The sequence below is a fragment of the Psammomys obesus genome, unplaced genomic scaffold (assembly GCF_907164565.1).
Source record: "Psammomys obesus unplaced genomic scaffold, mPsaObe1.curated_primary_1811, whole genome shotgun sequence".
NCBI lineage: Eukaryota > Metazoa > Chordata > Mammalia > Rodentia > Muridae > Psammomys > Psammomys obesus.
Genome location: NW_026596088.1, coordinates 5,873,483 through 5,897,646, shown reverse-complemented (window position 1 = coordinate 5,897,646; position 24,164 = coordinate 5,873,483). Strand labels below are relative to the sequence as shown.

Sequence of the window (24,164 nt, the reverse complement as noted above, 5' to 3'; positions counted from 1 at the left end):
GTTTGACCAGCCTCAAGTCGCTTGAGGTGGTGGCCCTCGAGCAGGCCTGACCTAGGATTCTAACACGCTTCTCACCTGGGGTGAAGTCACAGGGCAGCTGATACAGGGCTATGCTTCCCTCCTGGGCCTCCCACGGCAGCGGCTCTGTGTCTTCCCTTCCACAGTGCAGTGCCAACGGGACGGTGTGTACCTTCCGGAACTTCACCAGCGCCACCCAGGCCCTGACCGAGTGGTACATCCTGCAGGCCACCAACATCTTCTCACAAGTGCTCCCCCAGGACCTGGTGGGGATGGGCTATGCCCCTGATCGCATCATCCTAGCCTGCCTGTTCGGGACAGAGCCGTGCAGCCATCGGTGAGAGCAACTCCCATCCCCTGCTCTGAAAGACAGTGAGTTAGGAGCCTGTCCTGCCAGGGTTCAGACCCACCAGCTCTAGAGAGGCTGGCTTCATCAGACAGGCTGACCTACGCCTCGGTGTCGTGTTGCAGCTTGCTGGAGGCGCGTCTGAGGCACACTGGAGGGAATCACTTTGGGAGAAGTCAGCAAGAAAGGCAGATAAGGAAGGAGGATAAGGGTGGGCAAGGATGGGATGACTGTGGGCTTGGCCTGATTCCTGGGAAGATGTACTGTAGTGCGTGAATAGAATCACAGTCCTTGACAGAGGAGCAAGGCCTTTTATAATGTCCCCATCATCTAGGCTTGGCCGTTGGCCACCCCAGGAACAGGGGCAGCCTTGGGCCATTAGCCTGGAACTCCCAACAGCTGGGCAGTGGTGCAACCAACCACCTGATGGCCTACCTGGGTGGGCACCTGACATTGCCTGGCTTTCATTTTCTTTTCTCTAAAACAGGGCAATCACTTTGTCTACCCTTCTGGTTACTATAAACGGCATATTCGGTCCACACTGGCTTATTAGGCCCACAGCAGCGTGCAGAGCAAGGCTTATGGGAGCTCGAAATCTTCCTCTTCCCTGTGATGCCCCTTCGTGTTGAGAAAGTGGCAAAGTAAGGGCGACGGCGACCCAGGAAGGCTGGGCTATCTCCCAGCTTGTCCACAGAATCCCATGTCCTTCACCCGGGCATGGAAACTTGTGCGCTCCTGGTCTGAGTTCTCACACTTCAGTTCCCCCAGTTCCACTGCTGCACAGACGCTCCTTCCTGAGGTCACATGACACACTTCCAGGTTCATCTTCCAGGGACTGGAGCCTCGACCTTGAACCTTCCGGAGGCTCAGTGAAGAATCGGCTGAGGGCTGCAGGCTCTCTCCTCTCCTATACATAGGTGTATGGGGCAAGGAGTTGCCAATCAACCAAATGTGATGGTGCAAGCCTGTGGTCCTAGCTTTCAGGAAGCAGAGACAGGAAGACCAAGATTTCCTTGGCCACACACACACACACACACACACACACACACACACACACACACACCTCACATAGGATAGCACCAATGTCCCATAATACAAATCAGAAAAATGGCGGTCATCCTGGGTGTAATTACCACAAGATGGCACCCCACTTATGGGACAGGCCTGCCTTGAAGCAGGCTGGATTTCAACTAGTTATTTGTATTACTAAACCCGTACTCGATAAGAAATTCAAAATCAGTAATGGGGTAACGTTTACTGGACCTTTCATGGGCCAAACTCTATTCTGAGCACTTTTCATACACGACATTATAATTCATCATGGCAACAAGCCTAAGAAAGGGTGTTATTCTTCCTACTTCCCCCAGAGAGATTAAGTCACACCACTCGTGTGTGGCAGAGCCAGAGACCTCTTCATTCATAGAAGATGAAGGTCAAGCATGGTGTCTGATGCCAGTAGTCCCAGCAGGTGAGACAGGTGGAGCAGGAGTTCAAGGCTTTTGGCTAGGTGAGACTCTGGAAAGAAAGAGAGAGGCAGGGTGGGGACAGGAGGATAAGGGAGGGGAGAGGGAGAGAATAGGGAAGAAAGAAAACAGAAGCATCTGTCATCACTGCTCCCTACCCACTTCTTTCAAATCTCCTGAGCCAAGCCTCTGGGCAAAAGGGGCCACCCAGCCACCTTGCCACAAAGTCGTAGTCAGCCTATATCTGGGCTGTCCCTTCCTCCTGCCGCCATTGGGTACCAGCTTCCTGAGTAGAGAGGAGTGGGACTTTGCTCCTTCGCCATGCTGGGCTCCTGAAACCTCATCCCTGCCTCCTCTCTCTCTGGTTCTGTCCCCTCTCTTGGTTGTATGAATGCTCCTCAAAGGAGAGACCCAGTGCTGGGAGCATGCATGACAGCTGCACCCTGCCATCCAGCGGCCTAGATTTGAACCCCAGCCAGCATCCTGTTCGTTCAGACACACCACTTAGCTTCTCTCTCTCTATCTCTGTCTTTCTGTCTCTGTCTCTCTCTCTCCCACACACACACACACTCATACACACACACACACCACATATACACATGCACACACATATACCACATACATACACACATATACTACACACACACACTCATACACACATACACATGTACACACACCACACACACATATACACACTCACACACACATATCACACACACACACACACACACACACATCCAAAAGCAGCACACAGGACTATCTTTGACCCCCTGGCCGGTAGACTTTCCTTAGCATCTGTCTTGCAACTGTAATGTGTCAAAAGGAAGAAAATAAGTGTGATGTAGGTCAGGGGCAGAGCGCTTGCCTAGCCTGTAAGCGTCCTGAGCCAGATCCCAGCTCTACGAAAGTAAACAGCAAAGGATACAAACCAGGACACCCCTAGGGAGAAAACAACATGCTTTGTAGTGGTTTCATCCATTTTCCCACGTGACATCCTCCTGTCGAGGAGTCCGTCCAGGAGGACAGGTGGTCTTGAATACCCCGCCTCCCCGGTGAGATGATTCTCAGACTTCTCTGTTGGGGATGACCTTGCAGGCTTCAGAGCACTGGCTGCATGTCTCATGGGAAGCCCTTGATGTCTGTGAGAGAACCTGTCTGATCTTAGCCGGGGTCCTGGGCTCGGGGAAGCATGCCCCAGAGGCCAGCTGGCACCTGTAAGAAATCACAGCTGGTGGAGCGCAGTGGCCAGGCTCGGGGCCAGCACCCATGACATCATCATCCTCACTTTTTTGAGTATCACCTTCCCTTGCTCTGGAAGTGATGTGATGGAATGGGCACGTGGTCACGTGATATGGGGGCGTGGGCAAGTAGACCCATGGATGCTAGGAATCGAAACTCGTCCTCATGCTTTGGCAGCTCGTGCTTTTCTCACTGAGCCGTTTTCTCCACCTCTGGCCAACTCCCTCCCCCCTCCCTTTCTAGATATCTTGCTCAGTCTGGTGTGGAACCGCTAAGCTCAGGTCTCCAGAGTATCTGGCACCACACGTGAGCACGAGTGTCCCTGGCTATCTCCCAGTCACCTCTGAAGGCTTGCTGGCCCTCGCCTACATCTGTGGTTCCTGTCCCAGAAGATGTTTGCAGAGGGAACCCTTGCTCTGGAACCAGAGGCTCTTGGAGCTGGGCACAGCCTCTCTGGGTGACAGGCATTACCAACAAATGACTAGCTGGCACAGATGGCAACCCGGGCTGCAGCCCGAGTTGGGGACCAGCCACACCCTGGCAGCCTCCTCGCTCCCTTCCGGGCTGCATCTGCCCAAGACAGTCACTTGGGAACACTGTGTCCTCACAGCCTAGGGTGAGGTCTCGCCCATCAGAGCAGGGCCTGGCTGCAGCCTGTTCGCTCTGCTCTCTTCCTGTGGTCTCAGCTATGGCCCACACAGTACATAGACCCTGTGGTGCCTTCCCACCTAGGAGACTCCGAGTCTCCTCTCAGGCCCAATCTTGGCCAAGCTACCTTCCCTGACCCTCCCCTCACCCCTAGTTTATCTCTCCAATGTCCTTATCACATATTACAGTTTATTCAACAAATATTTACCAAATGTCTGTGTGCTGCTACATTGTATGCCAGGCCCTGGAAACAGAGGCATAAGCAGTACCAGCCAAGGTGCTTTTCATGCCACAGAATGTGAGGCATCTCACCCTCAGCTCAGTCCTGGAAGGTGGTGGCTGCTGCTTTTGCCCTTGGGATGTGCTAACAGATTCGGAGAATGAAAGCTCAGAGACATTAAAGAATATCTTCAAGCTCACTGGGCTAGGAAAGGACAGAGCCAGAAGTCAGTTCAGGGCAGGCTACTCTGAGCCGGTGTTCTTGACCTCTGGGCAGTCATCTTGTGGATCCAAGGTCATGGCTCTCCTTGAGCTCAGTGTCATGGCAAGAGAAGCAGAGAGGCAAACCCGATTGGGGTAGGGGGTGTCATCCATCCCTAACTCCTCGTCATAGTCAGCTGAGTTCCATCACTTTGCCTGGGGTAGGGTGGAGACTGAGGAGGTCTCGGAGGAAATGACGCTGAAGGAAACGGAAGAACCAGCTCTTTGATGGGCTGGAGAGAGAACGTTCTAGGCACAAGCAGCAGGTGCACAGAGGGCTGTGTGTGCAGCCATCTTGGAGCACTGCTGAATGAGTGGGAGTTGCCAAGCTAAAGAAGCCTGTGAGCAGCGTGGGCCCTCTGGAGGGTCTGAGAGGGGTGTGCCCTGCCTCATTCACAGATGGGGACAATGGCCCTGAGGCTGCACGCACAACAGGACGGAAGGAGCAAAGGTGGGAACAGGTCCTCTGAGAGGACTCTGGCAGAAAGTGACTATTGAAGAGCTGAGGCGAGGACAGGGCTTCTGCGGAGATTCTAGCATGGGATGACTGTCAGAGAACAAGGGGAACAGGGGCCCTGGGGAACTTGGGCCAGAGGCTGAGCCTTAGGCATAGAATCGGACAAGGCTGATAATCTGAGCTCAATGTCTCAGACCCACAGGATGGAAATGACCTCTGTAAATTGTCCTCTGGCCCCTCCATGCATGCCTCCTCTCGATAAATAAGTGAGTATATTTTACAAAGTGGGCAGGCTGGAGCCATGTTTGAGGGACAGATGGGACATGGAACTATCCTTTGCCTATGCTGTAGCGAAAGCTGCGCTGAGCAGCCCCATCCCATTTTCCTTGCTGCTCCAGTCCAGTGTCCACCTCTAGAAATGTCTGTAGAGCCAAGAAAAGCCAATTATTGTTCATCCCGCTTATACCATTTAGGTAAACCAAAGCCCGGAGTTTGAGCAGCACAGCCCCATCCGATAGTGTCGAGGAAACCCAGAGAAAGTGCCCAGGGGTAGGATTTCTGTACCTGCACTGGGCCACCTCAGGCTACTCACAGCCCAGGGGCTGAGATGAGATCAGGGTTTCCTTAAGAGAAAAAAGGGAGAATAATACTCCATTATCCTAGTACCAAATGAGATGATGCACACGGAAATATCACAGGCTTGGTTGGCTGAGGAAATCGCTCGGCAAACATCACAGAATGTGAGGTTTAAGATTTGGAGCGTCAGTTGATATTTAAACCTCTCACATTTGGTAGATTTACCCTGTCCCTTCCCGTTTTTAATAAACATAAAAGAAAGGTATAGATACATAGGCAGCGGCTGCCTCTGCTTAGGGGATTCTTTCATTTTATTTTCTTTTTATTTTTACTTTTAAAACATTTGCTACATTTGTTTGTTTGTTTGTGGGAGGCACGTGCCACAGCCCACACATGAAGAGAGCAACTTGGGGAAGCCAGTTCTCTCTCTCCACAGTGTGGGTTGTGGGGACTGAAGTCAGGAGGTCAGGCTTGTCAGCAAGCAACTTACTGGATGAGCCATCCTTTCAACGCTGCTTCTGGGGCCATGAGAACATCTGCAGCGCAGAGCAGAGCTGGAGAACGGCTCAGCCCCGTGATAGGATTACGGCATGTGCCCCTATACCCAGCTTGTGATTTTCCTTTTAAATGGAATAATCTTAAACACACACACACAGATATTAGTGCATACATGTACATGCCCTGTATAATTAGTGTGGCCTTGCCCTACTGCTACTACACACAGTGAGCAAATCAAGGCATCTCCACCTTCCAAAATATTCATCTGTCCTTCGTTTGGAAACCTCACTTCTACCTTTTGTCCTTAGACTGGTTGGTTGGTTTGTTTGTTTTGTTCTTTGAAACAAGGTCTCACCACCTAGCCCAGGCTGGTCTCAAACTCAAGGCTCTCCTTCCTCGGCCTCCTGAGTGGTTGGACAGGTGTGTACCACCAGCCGGGAGAGCCCTGCTTTCCAGCTTTATGTGAAGTGTCTAACAAACTGTCCTGAGCTGCCACTGCCCTGCTATGCTGCACAACAGCTGCCCTCCCTCCTGCTGAGGGGTGCTTTTCCTATACTCTCCCCACTCTGCACTTCCCAGCCTCTGGAGACGTGTCACCCACCCTCCCTCTGTGCCTGTCCCCAGCCCTCAGCAACAGCACTATTCCTCCTTTCCAGCCCTCCGCCCGTCTAAGAAATCCACTTTTCAGCTGGTAACCATGCAGTGAGCTTGCAGAGTCTGATCTTACACACTGTGGCATTTGGGTTTCTGTTCATCTACAGGTGGCTTCCTTTTCTCTCACACAATGTACTCACTGAAGGGATGAACCCTGTCAAAGGTCCTCACTGTCTGCATTCCTCCAGCCCCCAGCTCTTGCTAACGGTAAAGACTCTGTCCTCTGTGAGCTGGCTTTTGGACAAGGCTACCTCATCTTCAGTTATTACCTGGGTCACACTAGAACAGTATTTTGACTTGATTTTGTTGTTATTTGTGTGTGCATGAACTTATGCATGCATGATTGCTGTGGTATGTCCATGGCTGTCAGAGGATAGCTTTGGGGACATGGTTTTCTCCTTTCCACCACGGGTCGGGGGAAATCAGTTTCAGCCTGTGTGGTGTGGGCTTTTCTGTTTAGACCAAGAGACACAGTCAAAAGAGACCTAGAGGGCTTGCTAGCCAAATATAATCGAACAACTATTACAATTATTTTGGTCTTGACTTAGATGTGTTTACAGTTAAAATATATTTAATATCTGTGAGACAAATGGAAATTGGAACTGCATATTTCATCAATAGCATGGAGAGATTTTGCTGATAGTTTTGAACATGGCAACAGAACCATTTTAGAGAGCGCTTGCCTTTAGAGGGATACAGGAAGCCTTCACAAAGCCAGGCAGAGTGGTGCAGCCTGGAACCAGAGGAGAAACAGAGGCTGAGGATCCTCAGTCTCAAAGCCAGCCTGGGCTGCACAGTGAGACTTACCAAAGCCAAAAGCAGAAGGGGTCAGGACAAGGCCACGTCCTTTTGAAGGTGTAATGACTGAGGCAGATACTGGGGAACATTTCTTTCTTACAAGCCACAAAAGCTGGGTAGAGTCTTTCAGAGCACCTCTGTGGTAGGCTCCTTTCCGGTTCCATGTTTTCTCCCTCTTCTGATGTCCATCCCATTTGCCTTTCTAAGTGAGGATTGATCATCCTACCCAGGGTCCTCCTTCTTGATTAGCTTCTTTAGGTGAACAGATTTTAGTATGTTTATCCTATAATTATATGTCTAATATCCACTTAGAAGTGAGTGCATATCATGTGTGTCTTACTGCTTCTGGGATACCTCACTCAGGATGATCTTTTCTTGTTCCCACCATTTGCCTGCAAATTTCATGATTTCCTTGTATCGAAGCAGATGCTGAGACTCATAGCCAAACTTTGGGCAGAGTGCAGGGAATCTTATGAGAGAAGGGGGAGATGAAAGACCTGGAGGAGACAAGAGTGCCACAAGGAGAGCAATAGAACCAAAAAATCTGGGCACAGGGGTCTTTTCGGAGACTGATACTCCAGCCAAGGACCATGCATGGAGATAACCTAGAAACCCTGCTCAGATGTAGCCCATGACAGCTCAGTCTCTAAGTGGGTTCCCTATTAAGGAGAACAGGGGCTGTCTCTGACATGAACTCAGAGGCTGGCTCTTTGATCACCTCTCCCTGAGTGGGGAGCAGCCTTACCAGACCACAGAGGAAGCCAGTCCTGATGAGACCCGAAAGGCTAGAGTCATATGGAAGGGGAAGAGGACATCCCCTATCAGTTGCCTGGGGGAGGGGCATGGGAGGAGATGAGGGAGGGAGAATGGGATTGGGGAGAACCAGGGAAGAAGATTACAGCTGGGATACAAAGTGAATAAATTGTAATAAATTTAAAAAATAATTAATTTTTTAAAAAGCCACAAAAGCTAAACCAGCCCTAGCCAGGAGAAACTCCCTCCTTTTCTCCTCACAGCCTTCCAGCAGTCTCCCTGCTGGCTTCCACAGGAGGATGGACCAGAAGAGAAGAGCTTAACCTCTCCTTTCTGCTGCCTCTCTGAAGTGTAGGAAAGGCAGCAGCTGCCCACTCCCCTCCTGAGCAGAGCAGGACAGTGCCCTGGGGGGAGCCCTCTGGCCAAGAGAAGCCCCCCCTCCAGCCTATGCTGTTTCTTTCAGGAACTTCACTCGTATCTTCTACCCTGATTATGGCAACTGCTACATCTTCAACTGGGGCATGACAGAGAAGGCGCTTCCTTCCACCAACCCTGGGTCTGAATTTGGTGAGTTTCGGTTTGCCAAGGAGCAGATCTGTGACATGCTACCATGTGAAGCTGAAAGACCCTTTGACGTCAGGTGCGGGACCGAGGGTTAGGCAAAGGTCAGCGTGGAGACCCTGTGAACCAGGGGAGGCCGAAGTCTCCACCCATCCTCAGCTGTGTGCCAAGAAAAGCCTAGCGGGTGCCATCTCAGCGACCGCCTCCCCAGTGCCGAGAACCCTGGCATGGAAGGCTGGCTGCTTCCGCAGGGGGATGGACAGGAAGGAAAGAGCTATGACTTAGCTTCTGCAGCAGCAGCCCACTCTCTTCAGCAGATTAGGACAGTGCTCTGAGGAGCCCTCTGCCCAGAGTTAGGTTAGGGTTAGGGGTTAGAGTTAGGTTAGGGGTTATGGTTAGAGCTGGGGTTTATGGGTTAGGGCTAGGGGTTATAGTTAGAGTTAGGTTAAGGGTTAGGCTTGGAAGGAGGCTGGTGTTCCTATTTTGCTGTTGAATACTGTGATGGAACACAGCTCAAGACTATGACAGTATTCTCAAGGCCTCAGTTTCTTCCTTAAGAGCACAGTACATGGTAACTAAGAAGGGCACACCACATCATTCAGCTCCTGTCATGTAACATTCATTGTGTTAGAGACCACCTCATCTGAACGGGAAAAAAAGGCTATCCAATGTGTTTGAGGAATGCTGAGAAGCTCTTGAACAATTGCTCCAAGGTCACCTAGTGACCACAGGGCACAGAGTAGCCCAACATAGGCAAAGAGTGAAGAACAGAGAGGCAGTGCAACATGGCCGGGGACAGATGGCCATTCCACTGCCCTGTCCTCCAGGGGAAGGTTGGTAGGAGTTGGCTGTGGTACACAGCTGTAATCCCAACACTTGGGTGGCTGAAGTGAGATGATGACATGGCTAGCCTCAACTACAAAGTGAGACCTCAGAGAGACAGAGACAAACACCCAAACATCCACATTTGGGGGGGTGGTAGCAGACAGTCCCAGGCTGTGGCACTCCTAGCCGTCAAAAGGCAGAACGGCCTTCCTTGGCTGGCATGGCTACTGGCCAAGAGGGGGCCATGGAGCTGACTGCTTTCATCCAGCCCTTGTTAGTGAAAACAGTCGACAAACGGCTGGGCTATTCACTTGAGAGGCACATCATTACAATAAGGAGCCGGTGGGCCTAGTTAGAACTGCAGCAAACCCTCCTCCTCCCAGTGTGACCTTAAAGAGGTCCCATTACCTCCTCATGCATCAGTTTGGTTACCCGTAACACGGGCAACGGGCATACTTACAGTACCTCATGGGTTTTTGTGAGCATCCAATAGAATGTGTTATAATAAAACACTTTATAGCCAGGTATGGTGACATAAGCCTGTAAGCTCAGCAATCAAGAGGCAGAGACAGGAAGATCACCAGTTTGAGGCCAGCCTCGGCTACAGAGCCAGATCCTGTCTTAAATAAACAAGCACCTCACCAGCACACAGTGCTCAGCCCTGCTCAGCGAGTGATGGCTCCAGTTGTCTCAGGCAGAAATGGTCACCCCAGTGCCCCAAACTCAGGGCTGGGTGTGGTGGAACGAGTCTTTGCCTCCCAACCAGGCAGCCCAGCGGGGAAGAAGACTGATAATGAGGGTGCGGGTATTGGGAAGGAACGTTCCAGACGGAGGAGAGGGCACACGGAGACTCTTGAGGCTTTGGACAGTCAGGGAAGCTGCTAGAGGAAGTGATACTGGCTGCAGCCTGAAGAAAGAGTGGGATGTTCCAGAAGAAAGGGGAGGGCGTGAACAGCATTCCAGAGCAAGGGAAAAGCTTCTTTAAAGGCGCAGCAGGAAGGGAGCAACGTCACTGGGACGGACTGAATGAGGTCACATGTCGTGTGGGCTGGGCTGGGCTGGGCTGGGCAGTGCAGCGTGGGTGGGCAGGGTGTGCTGTGGAGGCACAGGTGGGGCTCATGAGCCCAGGAGACCATTATGGGCCCCAGGGCATTCCTGGGCTGAGCAAGGCTTGAACACGTGCATGGATGGTCTCCCTTCCGTCCTGGGGATGTTCAAGCTCAACAGTCCTCTTGGTCCTACCCCAACAGGTCTCAAGTTGATCCTGGACATCGGCCAGGAGGACTACGTCCCCTTCCTGGCGTCCACAGCAGGGGCCAGGCTGATGCTCCATGAGCAGAGGACGTACCCCTTCATTAGAGAAGAGGGCATCTACGCCATGGCAGGAACAGAGACGTCCATCGGGGTGCTGGTGGTAAAGGCAGGGTCCCCAAGGCAGCCTGAGCAGGAGGGCTAAGGAGAGGGCCCCTGTCCAGACTGTCCTCCAACACCCAAAGTAGCAGTCATGACCCCAGCCCAGCCTCGGGCATGCGCTAGACGTGCCAAGTCCTCTGGCGCCCCCTCTGGCGCTTTCTGGGTCTTGGAACTCCCATTGCTTTGCAGCAAGCCAGTCGGCTCCACACAGAAGGGGCCACCTCTCTCCACAGGACAAGCTGCAGCGCAAGGGGGAGCCCTACAGTCCCTGCACCATGAACGGCTCCGATGTTGCCATTCGGAACCTCTACAGCGGCTACAACACCACCTACTCCATCCAGGTGGGAAGGCTGTGCAGGCTTTGGCGACCTCGGGGCCCTGTCCCCTTTACCTCAGCTCTCTACGGGAGCTGGACTGGCTCTGGCAAATCTTTTCTTTTTATCTATTTACCTATTTGAGACAGGGTTTCCCTGTCTAGGCTAGCCCAGGCTAGCCTGAAGTTCACAATCCTCTTTCCTTAGCTTTTTCAGTAGTGTGATTATAGGCACGCGGCGCCAGGCGGATATGGCTGGATCTTTGTAAATAGCTCAGGGGGCCACGGTGCTGCAAAGACAAGGGTCCTGGGTTCTCAGCCCCGGCCCAGGGCTAGCCACTCTTACATCCCTTCAGCGGGTGCCCCTAGCGGGACACCCAGGATGGAATTGTCATTGTGTGTGAGATCCAGTGATGATCTGTGTGTATTTCCTCCTCCGATCTCTCCGGCCCCTCTGCTGATCAGCATGCCAACAGCAGCAGCAGTTATGAATGTACTAACAGCAGCCGGTTGGCCATGTGCTAGAAAAGCAATTTACATGTGTGTTACATCCTCGAGGCGCCCCTAGGTGCACATGGCTTTCCTGGCTCTTGTGTAGGAATGAGAAAAACCGCATCTTACAGTTAACCTGAGACACCTCATCGGTTAACCTGAGAAAGCCAGGCAGCTGCCCTCAAGCTTTCTTACCGTAGCTGGGAACTTTTCTCTTGTCCTGATCTCTGAGGTCAATCTGTAACCTTCCCTCTACAGCCTTGGGACAAGAGAACGAATCCTGAATAAGGGACCAAATGGATAGCTTGCTAACTTATTGCACCAGCCCAGCCTGCCTGGGAGGATAAGGAAACAAAGGCAAAGGGTGCTTGCTTCCATGTCTGGGTGCATTACACACCCCCCCCTCCTGGGCTGGCTTGTGTCTGAGGGGCTTCTGTCTGCCACGGAGAATGCTGGGCACCTCTGCAGCCTGCATAGAAATGGCCAGACAGAGCAGCGCAGCGAGGCAGGGAACATGGACCAGGAGGACTACCTACATTCCTGGGAAACTTTGGTGCCTGCTATTTCAGGGCAAGAGCAGAAACCTAGACCCTGTCAGACGTTCTGCCTACTGCCACTTCCTTCCAGGAGATGCTTGGGTTGCCCAGCTTCAGGCACGGGTTCAGGGAGCACATCTGCTTTTCGGATGAGATAATGGGGTCGGCGTGAGCCACTCGCCTGAACCAGAGCCACTCTAACTTGATGCTTTTTCTGATCCCTGCTGTCTCCCCCTTGACAACACCTCTGAATAAGCTTCCTAACACCCAGCAGTAGGGACCTTAGTGGTCCCTTGGAGGGTGGGGTGGGAAGAGGTCAGATGCATTGTTCTGGAGGAGGGGGCCAGGAGAGAGGGAAGGAGCAGGCAGAGGCAAAAGGAGCAGGGATGCTAGAGGCAGGAGGCCATAGCAGCGAACACTTAAGACACGCACAGGAAGGAGGGAATGGGTGTGATCACTGCTTACCAAGCACCTGACACTGCACTGAGTCCTCCAACCTTGGAAGGCAGGTGTGACTAGAATCCTGTTTCCCCATGAGTAAACTGAGGCTCACAAGTTAATCATTTGCTTCAGGAGACATAGCTGGTCTGTGAGTGAATTGGAACCAGGTTAGAATGACCTAAACACCATGGACATTGGGACCCTGAAAGTGTCCTCACTACATCCAGTGCTCAGGGCTGGGGACTCTTGTGTCCCCTCTACTCCATCTCCCCTCAGCTCTATCCAGGTCACCCCTCTGCCTCCCTTGGGTAATCCCCCACTTCCCTCAAGCCATAAGAAAGCAGGCCTGAGCCAGCTTGCCTGCCATCTCTGTCTCTGTGCACAGGCCTCAGAAAAGTGCTAGCACTTCACTGAAGGAGCTTTTAGTTCGTTCTTTTGGAGTCAGGCCACTCCTGATAGTGCCATCTCGGGGCTGCTGGGATCTGGCCTGTTCAGGGCCCCAGAAGCTGCTGTTGGGGTCCACTGGGCAAGAACAACTGTGGCCTGACTCACAGAGCCCGTAGCTGCAGCTGTCTGCCCACCGCAGGTTCTTAGCCAAAAGGCCGCGGCTCCTAGCCCCCAGCTCTCTGACCTGGCTGTAACTTCTCTGGGCTCCTTCTTCCTGATGCTGGAGTGGGACCATCCCACCACATCTGAAATCTGTTCCGCACCCCCAGGCTTGTCTTCACTCTTGTTTCCAAGACCACATGATCCATAACTGCAGCTGTGGCCACTACTTGTTCCCGCTGCCTGTTGGGGAGAAATACTGCAACAACAGGGACTTTCCAGACTGGGGTGAGTAGAGCAGGGAAGACTGACATGAGTAAGGGGAAAGCCTCGAGCCAAGGAGGCCTCTTCTCCATCCTGGGGGCTCCTCCCCACCCCTTCAAAAAAAAAAAAACCTTCCTTCTCCCCATATTGATTCCACGAAGTACAGGCTTGAGACATAGGTGTGGGGACAAACTGTCCTTCGAGGCATGTGTGTGCTGTGTACATCCTTGCACAGACACGAGCCAGGGAGTGGGGCTGCTAGAGAGTGTGGGGGATGTATATACCCCTCTTCAGATGCACACAGGAAAGGCATGGCTGTGTCTCCATGCACAGAACGCTGTGTCACTGCAGTACCTGTGTGTGCTCGTGAGCAGACACCTTGCTTCCGGGGTTTGCCTGTGTGAATGTGCACACAAAACCACGGATCTAACCTCAGCGTGTGTATCCACACATGAAGGGAACCGGGCTGGAAGAGACACTGGAGAAGCTGCCAGTGTGATGGTGGCTTTATCACAGGACAAATCCCCAATGGGTTCCCAGAGAGATGAAGCCTGAGACTGAGGGTTCGGGGGTAGTGGAGTCTGTCCAAGGATGCACTTAGCAGTCGTGGGTTCTACCACCAATACAATATGCGAATGAAGAAACACATATACATATATGGTTTGTTTGTTTGTTTGTTTGTTTGTTTGTTTCTGGTCACTCGTCCTTCTGTACACAAGCCCTTGAAAGCATCTTCTGGGTAAGGATGAGGAGGGACAAAGCAGACACTCTCACCAGCTGAGCGGTATATCTAGGATGTTCAGGGATAGCATCCCATACTGGGCTGGGGTATGGAGCAATGATTTTAGTGACGGGGCACTTGGATTGAGTCTCCCTCAGGGTGACCTAGGAGGAGAGCAGAAGCTCTGTGGGGGAGGAAGGACCCTCCTGGCTCCTGACCATCCCCCCTCTCCCATGCAGCCTACTGCTACCTAAGCCTACAGATGAGTGTGGCCCAGAGAGAGACCTGCCTCAGCATGTGCAAGGAATCCTGCAAGTGAGTGCGGCCCAGGGGACCTGCAGGTGCTGGTGAGGAGGACACAGGTCTATTGGGACAGCAACAAGGCTGGCTTCTCTCTTCCAGTGACACCCAGTACAAGATGACCATCTCCATGGCTGACTGGCCTTCCGAGGCCTCTGAGGTGAGATGTTGGAAGGCCTCTCTCCTGTTTTCCTCTCTTTGGGCTGAGAACAAGTCTGGGGCTGTAGAGGGGGTCTTTTTCTCTCCTCCTCCTCCTCCATTCTTTCCCTATCCCCTTCCACCCATTTCTACATCCCTTCCTCCCTCTGTCGCCCCTTCTTTCCACTCCATCAATACTATCCTGAGCACCATGCCAGGCACAGGTGTGGTCTTCCCTTTACCAAGCCCACAGCCCAGTCAGTGAGAGACAACATACACACAGAAGTAAGATCAATTCATCGTCGTGGCTGTGGGGGACAGAAACAATGGGAGTGAACAGCAAGGGAAAACCCTTCAGAGAACAGGTCTGAAGGCCTCTCTAAGGACATGCGAGGCATAGCCAGAGGCAGAGCTGGCCCAGGCAGGACGGGGAGGATTCTGGGCAGAAGAAAGAGCAAGCGCTCTAGCCAGAAAGGAAATGAGAGTGAGACAATACAATACGTGCCGGGAGACCAGACAGCTAGAGAGCTGAGGCACCCCTGCCTAACAACATCCAGGCTTTTCTTCTGCTCTCAGCTCAAGACTCAGGCTCCTGGGAGGTGCAGAGCTGCTCTTTGCCCTGGCCATGGGCAACAGAGGCTATGTCGTGTGTGTGCACGTATGTGTGTGTGCGTGCGCACGCACACGCACGTCCCCTTCTTTCAGCTGCTTTCTTGGGTTCTAGGATTGGATCTTACATGTCCTGTCTCAGGAACGGGACCAGAGCACAAATATCACCCTGAGCAGGTGAGGCTGGAGTGTGGCCAGGGCTGGTGAAGGCAGAAAAGGGGGGAACCAGTGACCTGGGCAGGGTTTGCACATGGAACAGCTTCCCAAATTCCTTCTTCTATTCAAATCCAGTTTAGCCTAGAAGAGGAGGGGTGGAGAGGCTAAGAGAGGAAAAAAGGCAGCTGAGGACTCAGTGTCTAATGGAGGGTCCCCATTTTCCATGTGTCAGCACATCTCCATAACTCCATCTTCCATTCTTAAATATATATATATTTAATATATATATATATTATTTTTATATATAGTGTGTGTGTGGTCTGCATATATTTAGGCACACATCATGGTGTGCATGCAAAGGTCAGAGACAACTTTGTTGGAGTCCCTTCTCTCCGTCCACCTTTATATGGGTTTGTGACACTGACTCGGGCCATCAGGCTTGTGTGGCAAGTACTTTGCATGCTGAGCTGTCTCGCCAGCTCCCATCCTTCCATTTTTCACCATCCACCCACCCACCCACCTTCCCTCCATCATTCAACACAGGACAGGCAAGTCCTACACTCCCAGGAACCTTAAGCGGAGACACAAAGAAAGGCGTTCCAGCCAGGGGGTTTCCCTTAGGAACAGAGAGAAGCTGCAGTGTACCCGAGAGACAAGGGGGTCTGTAAATAGTTGACAGTTGAGGAGTTGGAGCTACCTAGGGGAAAGATGGAGTTTGGGAAAGGCCTGGAGAAAGGAGATGGCCCAGGCTTTCCAGGGGCCCCCAGCGTAATGAGGAGCCCTTCCTCTGCCACCCTCTGGGCCTCAGGTGCCCTGGCCTGAAGCTGCCACACTTCTTAGATGTGTGGCATATAGGCCGGGCTACCCTAGGCCCAGAGAAGGGCTGCAGAGGGACCTTTGGGACCATTAGGCCAGAAGGCCCTTTAGGAAAATGGCTGACATGGGGATGGAGAAGAGAACTACGGGTCAGGTGCTGAGCACAGATGTCCGTCACGTCTCGGAGGCCCACAGCAAGTGGCAAGGGCAGTAATTCCAGGTCTGGTTTGAATCTCCCCACTCCTGGCAGCAACTCAGACTGGAGGTGGGCAGGGTGCCCTGGTGCACCCTTCCCACGGGGGCTGTGCGTACACCCATCCTGGGAGGGAGGGTGGGCCATGTCCCAGCCTGCCTTGCTGCTTCCTGCAGGAAGGGTGTGGTCAAGCTCAACATCTACTTCCAAGAGTTCAACTACCGCACCATCGAGGAATCGCCGGCCAACAATGTGAGTGTGAGGGTGCCTGGGTCCCTCGGTGGGAATCAGGGCCCCGAAAGCCTGGCAGGCCTGGGCCCTCACTTCCCTGTTTCCTACAGATCGTGTGGCTGCTCTCTAACCTGGGAGGCCAGTTTGGCTTCTGGATGGGGGGCTCGGTGCTGTGCCTCATTGAGTTTGGGGAGATCATTATCGACTTCATTTGGATCACCATCATCAAGCTGGTGGCCTCCTGCAAAGGCCTGCGTGGCAGGCGCCCTCGGGCATCATACACCGGCCCACCACCCACCGTGGCTGAGCTGGTGGAGGCCCACACCAACTTTGGCTTCCAGCCTGACACAACCAGCCACAGTCCCCATGCCGAGGTCTACCCTGACCAGCAGACTGTGCCCATTCCGGGCACCCCGCCTCCCAACTATGACTCTCTGAGGCTGCAGCCGCTGGACACCTTGGAATCGGACAGTGAAGTTGAGGCCATCTAGATGCCGACCTCCACCCCCACCCCCTCAGCAGCTTGTGAACTCGAAACTGAAGTCACAACCATTGCCAGGGCCTCATTTTACTAGGCCTTGTCCAAAGAGCCAGGTGCACAGGTAACCAAGCCAGGGCCCATGTGCCTCTGGCCAGTCCCAGACTGAGTGTACATAGGGTCAAGATGCGGGTGCCAGAATACTGAACTTGCCTGGCTCCTGCCCACACTCCCACAGCTTTTGCTCTGTCGTCTTTTGCAGGCTCCAGAGACCCCTGGAGCCCCTCTCTTGGTGACAGGCCACTTCCCTCTCAGTCCTCACCACTTCAGTCCCCCAGAACCAGTGACCTTGCCCTAGTCGGCATGGCTGACCTCTGTTAACAGACTTGGGGAGGTAAGAAGATTGCCAGGGGAACGCATGCTTTGTTTGGAAAAATAAAGAGAGGAAACACTGGATGGAGATTTGTTCTTTATCCCAAGAATTAGCTGGAGCGTCCTGGAGTATGCCTGGGGCATGGGAAGGGCAAGCTGGCTGCTTTGAGAGCCAAGAGCTTTCGGGTAGGCCAGAAATCCTAGGCCAGCTTGGGATTCGTGCACTTCCTTCCAAGTTGTCCACAAAGCATTGGCCTGTGGCCCTCAGCAATGTCACCCAATTACTTCTTTAAGTTGCACAGTCAAACCGACTTCAGCAAAACGAATCATGGGGATGGAGGACAGAGTCTGTAATCACAGGCACGAAGATCCAAGTTCAAGACCAGCTTGGACTATACAGTGAGATCATCTCAAACTAAACCACACAAACAAACAAACAACCCACAAAACAAATAGATGTTCTCAAGCATCCCAAATGATTCAGTCTCTGCTTCTGGAGCCTCTGGGGGTCTCTCTTTATGCCGGCCCCAGGCTGACACTCATTGGTCCCTCACTGGGTCATATGCCCATCTCTGAGCCAATCAGCATGGTTGGTGAGCTGCATAAACTGCTCAGAGAGGCATACCCAATTCTATCTGCCCAGACCTTAAGCCACCGTAGCACCCAGCAAACTGCAGAGGCTGAGGGGGGTGAGGCCTAGTGCCCAGGGTTGCCAAACTTCAGATCGCTCAGTTAAACCAACTCCGGGGAGACAAGTTGGTTTTGTAGTACAGTTACACTCATGTAATAGTTGGGGTATATTACATGAATACGTCATTTGTTTCTCTCACGTCCAAACTTAAGTGAACGGTCTGGATCCTTTGGTATCAAACATAGCAACTCTGATGACTCCTCCTAGACGAGGCAATGCTGCTTGCAGGTACAGGTGGCTGGCCCATGCAGGGCACCTCTGCCACTGGCCAAGTCCCAGTTAGGGAAGAGCCTGGCTACAAAGCCTGCTGTCTGAGGTCTAGCCTGGCGGGTGGAGATTAGCTGGGCTCCTCGGTCTGCCAGCCAGGACCCACTGCCACTGTGAAGGAAGGCAGTGCCCACCTGGGTCACACTGGGTATGGGGGACATAGGGTCTCCCAGTTCAGGGCCCAGCTAGGCTGCAGGCTGGAGTCACCCGGCGGGGTGTCCATCCTTGCTGCTGTGCCTACAGCTTTGTTCAGCAGCCCTCAACACACTCACCATCACCATTTACTGCCATTATCACACTACAGCTAAGGCGCACCCCGTCCTTACCACCCTGTGCCGGACCCTACGCGGAGCACTTTGTCGTTTCAATAGTAGTATTGTGTGTGTGGTGTGTGCACATGTGTTCCTGGGAGCGCAGATGAATATAAAAGCCAGAGGCCAACATCAGACTGCGCTCCCCTTCGTTCCTTTTGAGACAGAGTATCTCACTGAATCTGGTGCTCAAAGACTGGCTAGGCTGGCCTGCCGGGCAGTTCCAGAGATCTGCCTGTCTCCAAACTAATGGTGTAGTTACAGACCCAGGCCGCTGTGCCCAGCTTGCTTGTCTATTAATTATGCGTATGCCGGGAATTCCGACTCCAGTCCTCATGCAACACTTTGCTGTATGAAGCATCTCCCTGGCCCTTGTTCCGAGTACTGTGTAATTCTCATCTCACTTCAGCCTCCAAACCAGGGAGTAGTAATATCCCATTTTAATTTTTTTTTTTTTTTGAGACAGGATCTTACTGTATAGCCTTGGCTGGCCTTACAATCACAGGAATCTGCCAGCCTGTCTCCTGAGTGTTCAGATTAAAGGCGTGTCCCACCACACTTGGCTCATAATATCCTATTTAAAGGGTAGGTAAATCGAGGCTTGAAGAGGCAAAGACACCCAGTCACGATTCTAGTGACTGCCGATGGCTTGAAAGCTTCCTCTGAAACTCATACTGAAAATTAAGGCTCCAATCATAAGTTTAGGCTCTGCAGCTCAATGGCAGAGTGCCAGCCCAATACACCAGAGGTTCATTCCCAGTACCAAAGCAAACAAACAAAAAGACCCAGAAAGCATTCTGTTGCTTGCATTTGGGGGTATCTCAACTGGGCAGTAAATGGTCATCACTGGCTTTATTTTTTAATTTACTTTTATTTATGTGTGAGTGTGTGCATATGTGTCTATCTGTGTGTGCATGCAAGCGTGTGTGTGCATGTGTGTGTCTACGTGTCCGTGTGTGTATGTGTGGGAGTGTGTGTAATAAAAGCCATAGCCAGAGCTCAGTCACAGTGAGTGCGGCATGGAACTCACGTGGAGGTCAGAGGATAACTTGCAGCACTGAGTTCTCTCTTCTACCACATGGTTTGCAGCAAGCATCTTTGCCTCCTGAGCCATCTCAGGGACCCGAATTAGTGTCTCAGAAGGGAGAGAAAGCTCACCATGGGATGTCTCTGCCCATGTCATGATAATGCTTACCCTTCACTGGAGATTTCCCAGCCTCCAGAACCTTGAGCTAAATAAACTGTTTGTTAGGATTGGGGTCAAGGGGTGCGTTTTATGTGTATGAGTATTTTGGCTGTATGAATGTCTGTGTGCCATGTATACAGAATACCCTCAGGGGCCAGAAGAGGGCCTCTGGAACTAGAGGCATGGACAATGTGAGCTGCCGTATAGTTGTGGGAATCAAACCCAGGCCCTCTGGAAAAGCAGCCCTGCTTTTAACTGCTGAGCCATCTCTCCAGCCCTTGTTGGTTTTTTGAGACAGTGTCTCACATAGCCCATGCTGTGGCTAGTGATGAAACACCAACTAGCTGTCCTAGGAGAATCTGGGGAGGGAGAGAGGGAAGCTACTGACTCCAGAAGATTCTGCTCACAGACCCTTTGGATCCATGGGCAGATGTGCTTGACAAAAACCACATAGCAACTGGCTTGCTATCCTCACTCTCAGGGGATGGTTAGGGTCAGGTTCCAGGATGATGGTGTCAAGGGTCCCATCATTACCGTTACTGCCAGACTGACCTGGCAGTCCAGTCTCCCTGTACACGGCCTAGAAGAGTATTGTGCTATGGCTACCAGGGACGCCATGAGCCTATTTAGCACTGGTTCCAGGTTCAGTGGACTCAAATCACCCTAGACAGTCTGACTTCCACTTCCTCTCCAAAAGAGAAGGGAGGCTAACATGCTGAAGACTCTGAACAAACAATGAACATAAACTTGTCACGTGTCATTGCCCCCACTGTGTCTCAATGGCTCTTCGGGTGGTCTAAGTAAGAGTTGGGAACCATATTGGGACCGTCACTCCCAAGGTCATCATGCTGCATGACCTTGGGAGTGACTTTCCCAAGGTCATGCAGCAAGATGGCAGCAAAGTCTTGCATCCAGCGGCCAGCGGCCTTCCGAAATCTAATCCTTCAAGGCCTCCAGCCACAAGTGTGCCCTACCAGCAGTCCCTGTGACCTTCCATGCTTCCAGCTATCACTTCTTCCAGGTCTGACTCTGGAGTCTGTGATGAACCCTTGAGAAACCAAAGTCTTTTTCTCAGGGCAAGGTCCCAGCTGATACTGTTGTCCATGCTGGCCAAACTAGTTCTCAAGGTGTAAGGGCAGTCTCGGTGAGACGCTAGCCCTGGTGGCCTCGTGGGTGTGGTGCACCACTCTATAGGGTGGCACAAGCAGGCTGACCTGCTGGGATTAAGTGTCCCCACGCTGTGTGCCTCCCAGAGCATGCGTCACCGGGGTCATGTACCTCCCACACAGTGTGCAAAGAGGGCAGCCTGGCACTGGGTTAGGAATGCCAGGATACTATGGTCACTAGACTTGCTCTAAATCCCAGCTTGCCACAGAGCAGCTGAGAGGCCTGGAAAGTCCCTGAGCCTCTCTTGATTAGAGATAACAGCCTGTGCCTCCCAGGGCTGTGGTAGGCTTCTATGAGAGAGCCCAGCAAGAAGTAAAGCTTCCCCCTTGGGACCCTGGATAACCTTATTTCTAACAAGCAGCCCTTTCAGAGACACTGTTACTGTTCCCACCTTCCTTACCAACTGTGGCCAGACATGGTTGTGAATGCCCCTGGGAGGCTGAGGCAGGGAGGTGTTGAGTTTGAGGCTAGCACTGGTCACAGGGTAAAAAAAGGTAGACCTTATAGCACAGTCAGCTCCAAGAGGCCAAGGAAGGAGAACCACAAGTCTAGGGATTCTCTGAGTTACAAAGCAAGTTTGGATCAGCCTGGGCAATTTTGTAAGACATCTCCTCAAACTAAAATAAAAAGGGCTCTGTCATTCATGAGGCTTTGATTAGATCTCCAGGGTCACAAAAAATAAACAACCAGCTTTGTTTAGGATAGCCATTGGCTCAGCCAATCCTGGCTACACTAACCATTGTTTCCCTATGGGACTTGCTCTTCTGGGAACCCTTGCAGATAGTTTTGGTTGTCCCGGTGAAGAGCTATGCTCCTGGTAGCTGATAGAAGCCAGGCTAAGGTAAGGAATGGTTTGCCAGCAAAGTTATTTGACTCAAAATGTTGAGAGGGCTAAAGTTAAGTTAACTTAAGAAACACTGAAGCAGGTCCTGTTCCCCCCTCCCCACTTTCCCAGCATCCCTTGCAGCTAGGGATATACCTTGTAACCAAGAAATGGCCAATATGGCCTAGAAGTCAGCATGGGCTGGTGGCACAGTGCTGATCGCCTGGCAGAAGGGAGCGCCATGTCTCCAAACCTCTCAGGGTCTGCCCCTGCAACAGTGTGACAGTCACAGTGCCGAGGTCACCTGCCGTGAGCACTGGCAAAGGTCCCTATTCTGTTCTGGCCCTAAATAAGCTCTTGTAGTCTCCACCCTCTGACTTCTCGTTATTGAAAACTTAATTCCTCTCTGCTCAAATTACCCAGGCAATGTTATTTTCTGTTACATATAAGCCAAACACCACCTTGACAAATACTGATGCGATAAACCAAAAAGATAAAAGGGAGAGAGGGGATGAAATCTGCATAATCCTGGATAGTAAAATAAAATAAATAAAATAAAAAGGGGAAAGTGAAGCCAAAATTCTCACCACAGCCTGTAAGGTCCTGTATGATTTGCCCCATTCCTCTGTAACATAAATGCCCACTGCCTTTCTCTCCAGCCACCCTGGTTGCATTTGGCCTCTGCACTTGCTCTGTCCTTCCTGAAAAGGATGCCCTCTTGCTCTCTGCTGACCACCTCCTCCCACCTGGCTGCCTCTTCCTATCACTTGTGCCTCTGCCTTCCTGTCTACCTGCTCACTAATCCCTCCACACTGGAGAAGCCATGGCCTCCTTCACACCCCTACCTACCTCAGCGTTCCCAGGCCCTGTTCAGTGCGTGAGCAGTCAGACATCACCAGAGAAGAAGTAAACACCCTTTGCCCCGTTTCACAGTGTTTATTAAGATCATCTTTAAAGTTCTCTCTGATAAATAGTACACTACTTCTCATTTACAGCCTTTCCTTTGTAGAGACTGGGTTTCACTCTAGCCCAGGCAGCAATCCTCCTGCCTCTGCTTTCCAAGGGATTACAGACATGCACCACCATGCCTGGCTTATAACCTTTTCTTGGTTATAACAAAAAAAGAAGAAGAAGGAGGAGGAGGAGGAGGGGGAGGGGAGGGGGAGGAGCAGGAGGAGGAGGAGGAGGAGAGGAGGAGGAGAGGAGGAGGAGGAGAGGAGGAGGAGGAGGAGGAGGAGGAGGAGGAGGAGGAGGAGGAAGAAGAAGAAGAAAAAGAAGAAGAAGAAGGAGAAGTCCTTACACCCTGCCCCAGCACTGGCAGATGCCGAGAATTAATCCATTCTGAGAGACACCAGTCCTGACCCTGCCCTCGATCCTCTTTGCGGAACTGGTCAGTAGTTGACACCACGCATGGCGGCCACTGTGGCTGCTAGTCGGCGGGGCAGGCCTTTGCTGACCTGTCTGTACTCCTCGGGCTTGGCCTTCAAGAGCATCACAATGTTCTGGAGAGTGCGTGATGGCTGCAGCCCCAGCGCATCCATCACGTTGATCAGATAGTCTGTGGGTGAGGAGGAGACAGGTTCAGCAGTGCAGAATACGGGGGCCCACAGCCTCCCCAAATGTTGGGTGCTCCCTTGCTCCTCCTGCAGGCAGGCCTTCAGTGGGGGGCTGGGGAACCCTTCTCCAACAGGGGTTAACTGAACTGTGGGTATGAGCCCGGCCCTGGAATTCTAACTTAATGATCAGCTGGCATTGCCACCTTCCGCTCCCCTCCTCCTCCAACACCAGTGTAAAAGGTAGCTGGCCTCCCCCACAGCCCACCCCCAGCATGTTCTCCAGCGTGTGGCAAAGCAAAGGAGGTGGGAAACACGGGCTGAACAACCAAGGCCTTCCCTTGGGAACCTCACACTGAGCACAAGGCTGGTGCCGGAGGCGATGGCCTGCTATCATGCAGGCTCCAGTCCCCAGCTCACCCCTGAGAACTAGTTAATGCAGGTTCATTAGCCCACACCCAGATCAAATCGAGCATGACGGGGAAGAGAGACCTAGTTGGGCACGATGGCATACATCTTTAGCACTCAAGAGGCGGAGGAAGGTGGAGCTCTGTGAGTTCAAGGACAGCCTGCCTATGATGTGAGTTCCAGGCCAGCAAGGGCTACCCAGTGAGATCCTGTCTCAAGAGAGAGACAGACAGACCTCCAGGGGTGGGTCATTCTGAGAAGCAGTCCTGGACTCTAACAGCCTGAGTGGCGCTCTCAGACTGGAAACATCCAGCTGCAGCCAGGAGTGCCACCTTTTACCGGCGCTGCCCATGGTCAGTGCCCACCAGGCAGCAGGGACGGAGTGAGATGGGACAGACACTTTTAAGGCCTCTGTCCCATCTC

General features: G+C 52.4%; 2 protein-coding genes across 4 annotated transcripts in view; one reads left to right on the top strand and one right to left on the bottom strand.

The window, feature by feature from the left end:
* Scnn1b (sodium channel epithelial 1 subunit beta) overlaps positions 1 to 17,084 on the top strand; it is a 23,346-nt gene extending 6,262 nt beyond the window's left edge. Inside the window, exons 3-12 of one of the 2 annotated variants that reach the window (XM_055627564.1) lie at positions 165 to 355; positions 8,394 to 8,497; positions 10,567 to 10,730; positions 10,963 to 11,070; positions 13,228 to 13,345; positions 14,282 to 14,357; positions 14,445 to 14,502; positions 15,205 to 15,266; positions 16,431 to 16,506; positions 16,596 to 17,084. In XM_055627564.1, coding sequence (XP_055483539.1) covers positions 165 to 355; positions 8,394 to 8,497; positions 10,567 to 10,730; positions 10,963 to 11,070; positions 13,228 to 13,345; positions 14,282 to 14,357; positions 14,445 to 14,502; positions 15,205 to 15,266; positions 16,431 to 16,506; positions 16,596 to 16,976 — 1,338 coding nt within the window. In that variant the 3' untranslated portion in view covers positions 16,977 to 17,084. The remainder of the gene's footprint in view (positions 1 to 164; positions 356 to 8,393; positions 8,498 to 10,566; positions 10,731 to 10,962; positions 11,071 to 13,227; positions 13,346 to 14,281; positions 14,358 to 14,444; positions 14,503 to 15,204; positions 15,267 to 16,430; positions 16,507 to 16,595) is intronic. The other variant, XM_055627565.1, reaches the window with a different exon arrangement.
* A 5,619-nt stretch (positions 17,085 to 22,703) lies between these two features.
* Cog7 (component of oligomeric golgi complex 7) overlaps positions 22,704 to 24,164 on the bottom strand; it is a 55,766-nt gene continuing 54,305 nt past the window's right edge. For both annotated transcript variants that reach the window (XM_055627500.1, XM_055627502.1), the window contains exon 17: positions 22,704 to 23,338. In XM_055627500.1, coding sequence (XP_055483475.1) covers positions 23,172 to 23,338 — 167 coding nt within the window. In that variant the 3' untranslated portion in view covers positions 22,704 to 23,171. The remainder of the gene's footprint in view (positions 23,339 to 24,164) is intronic.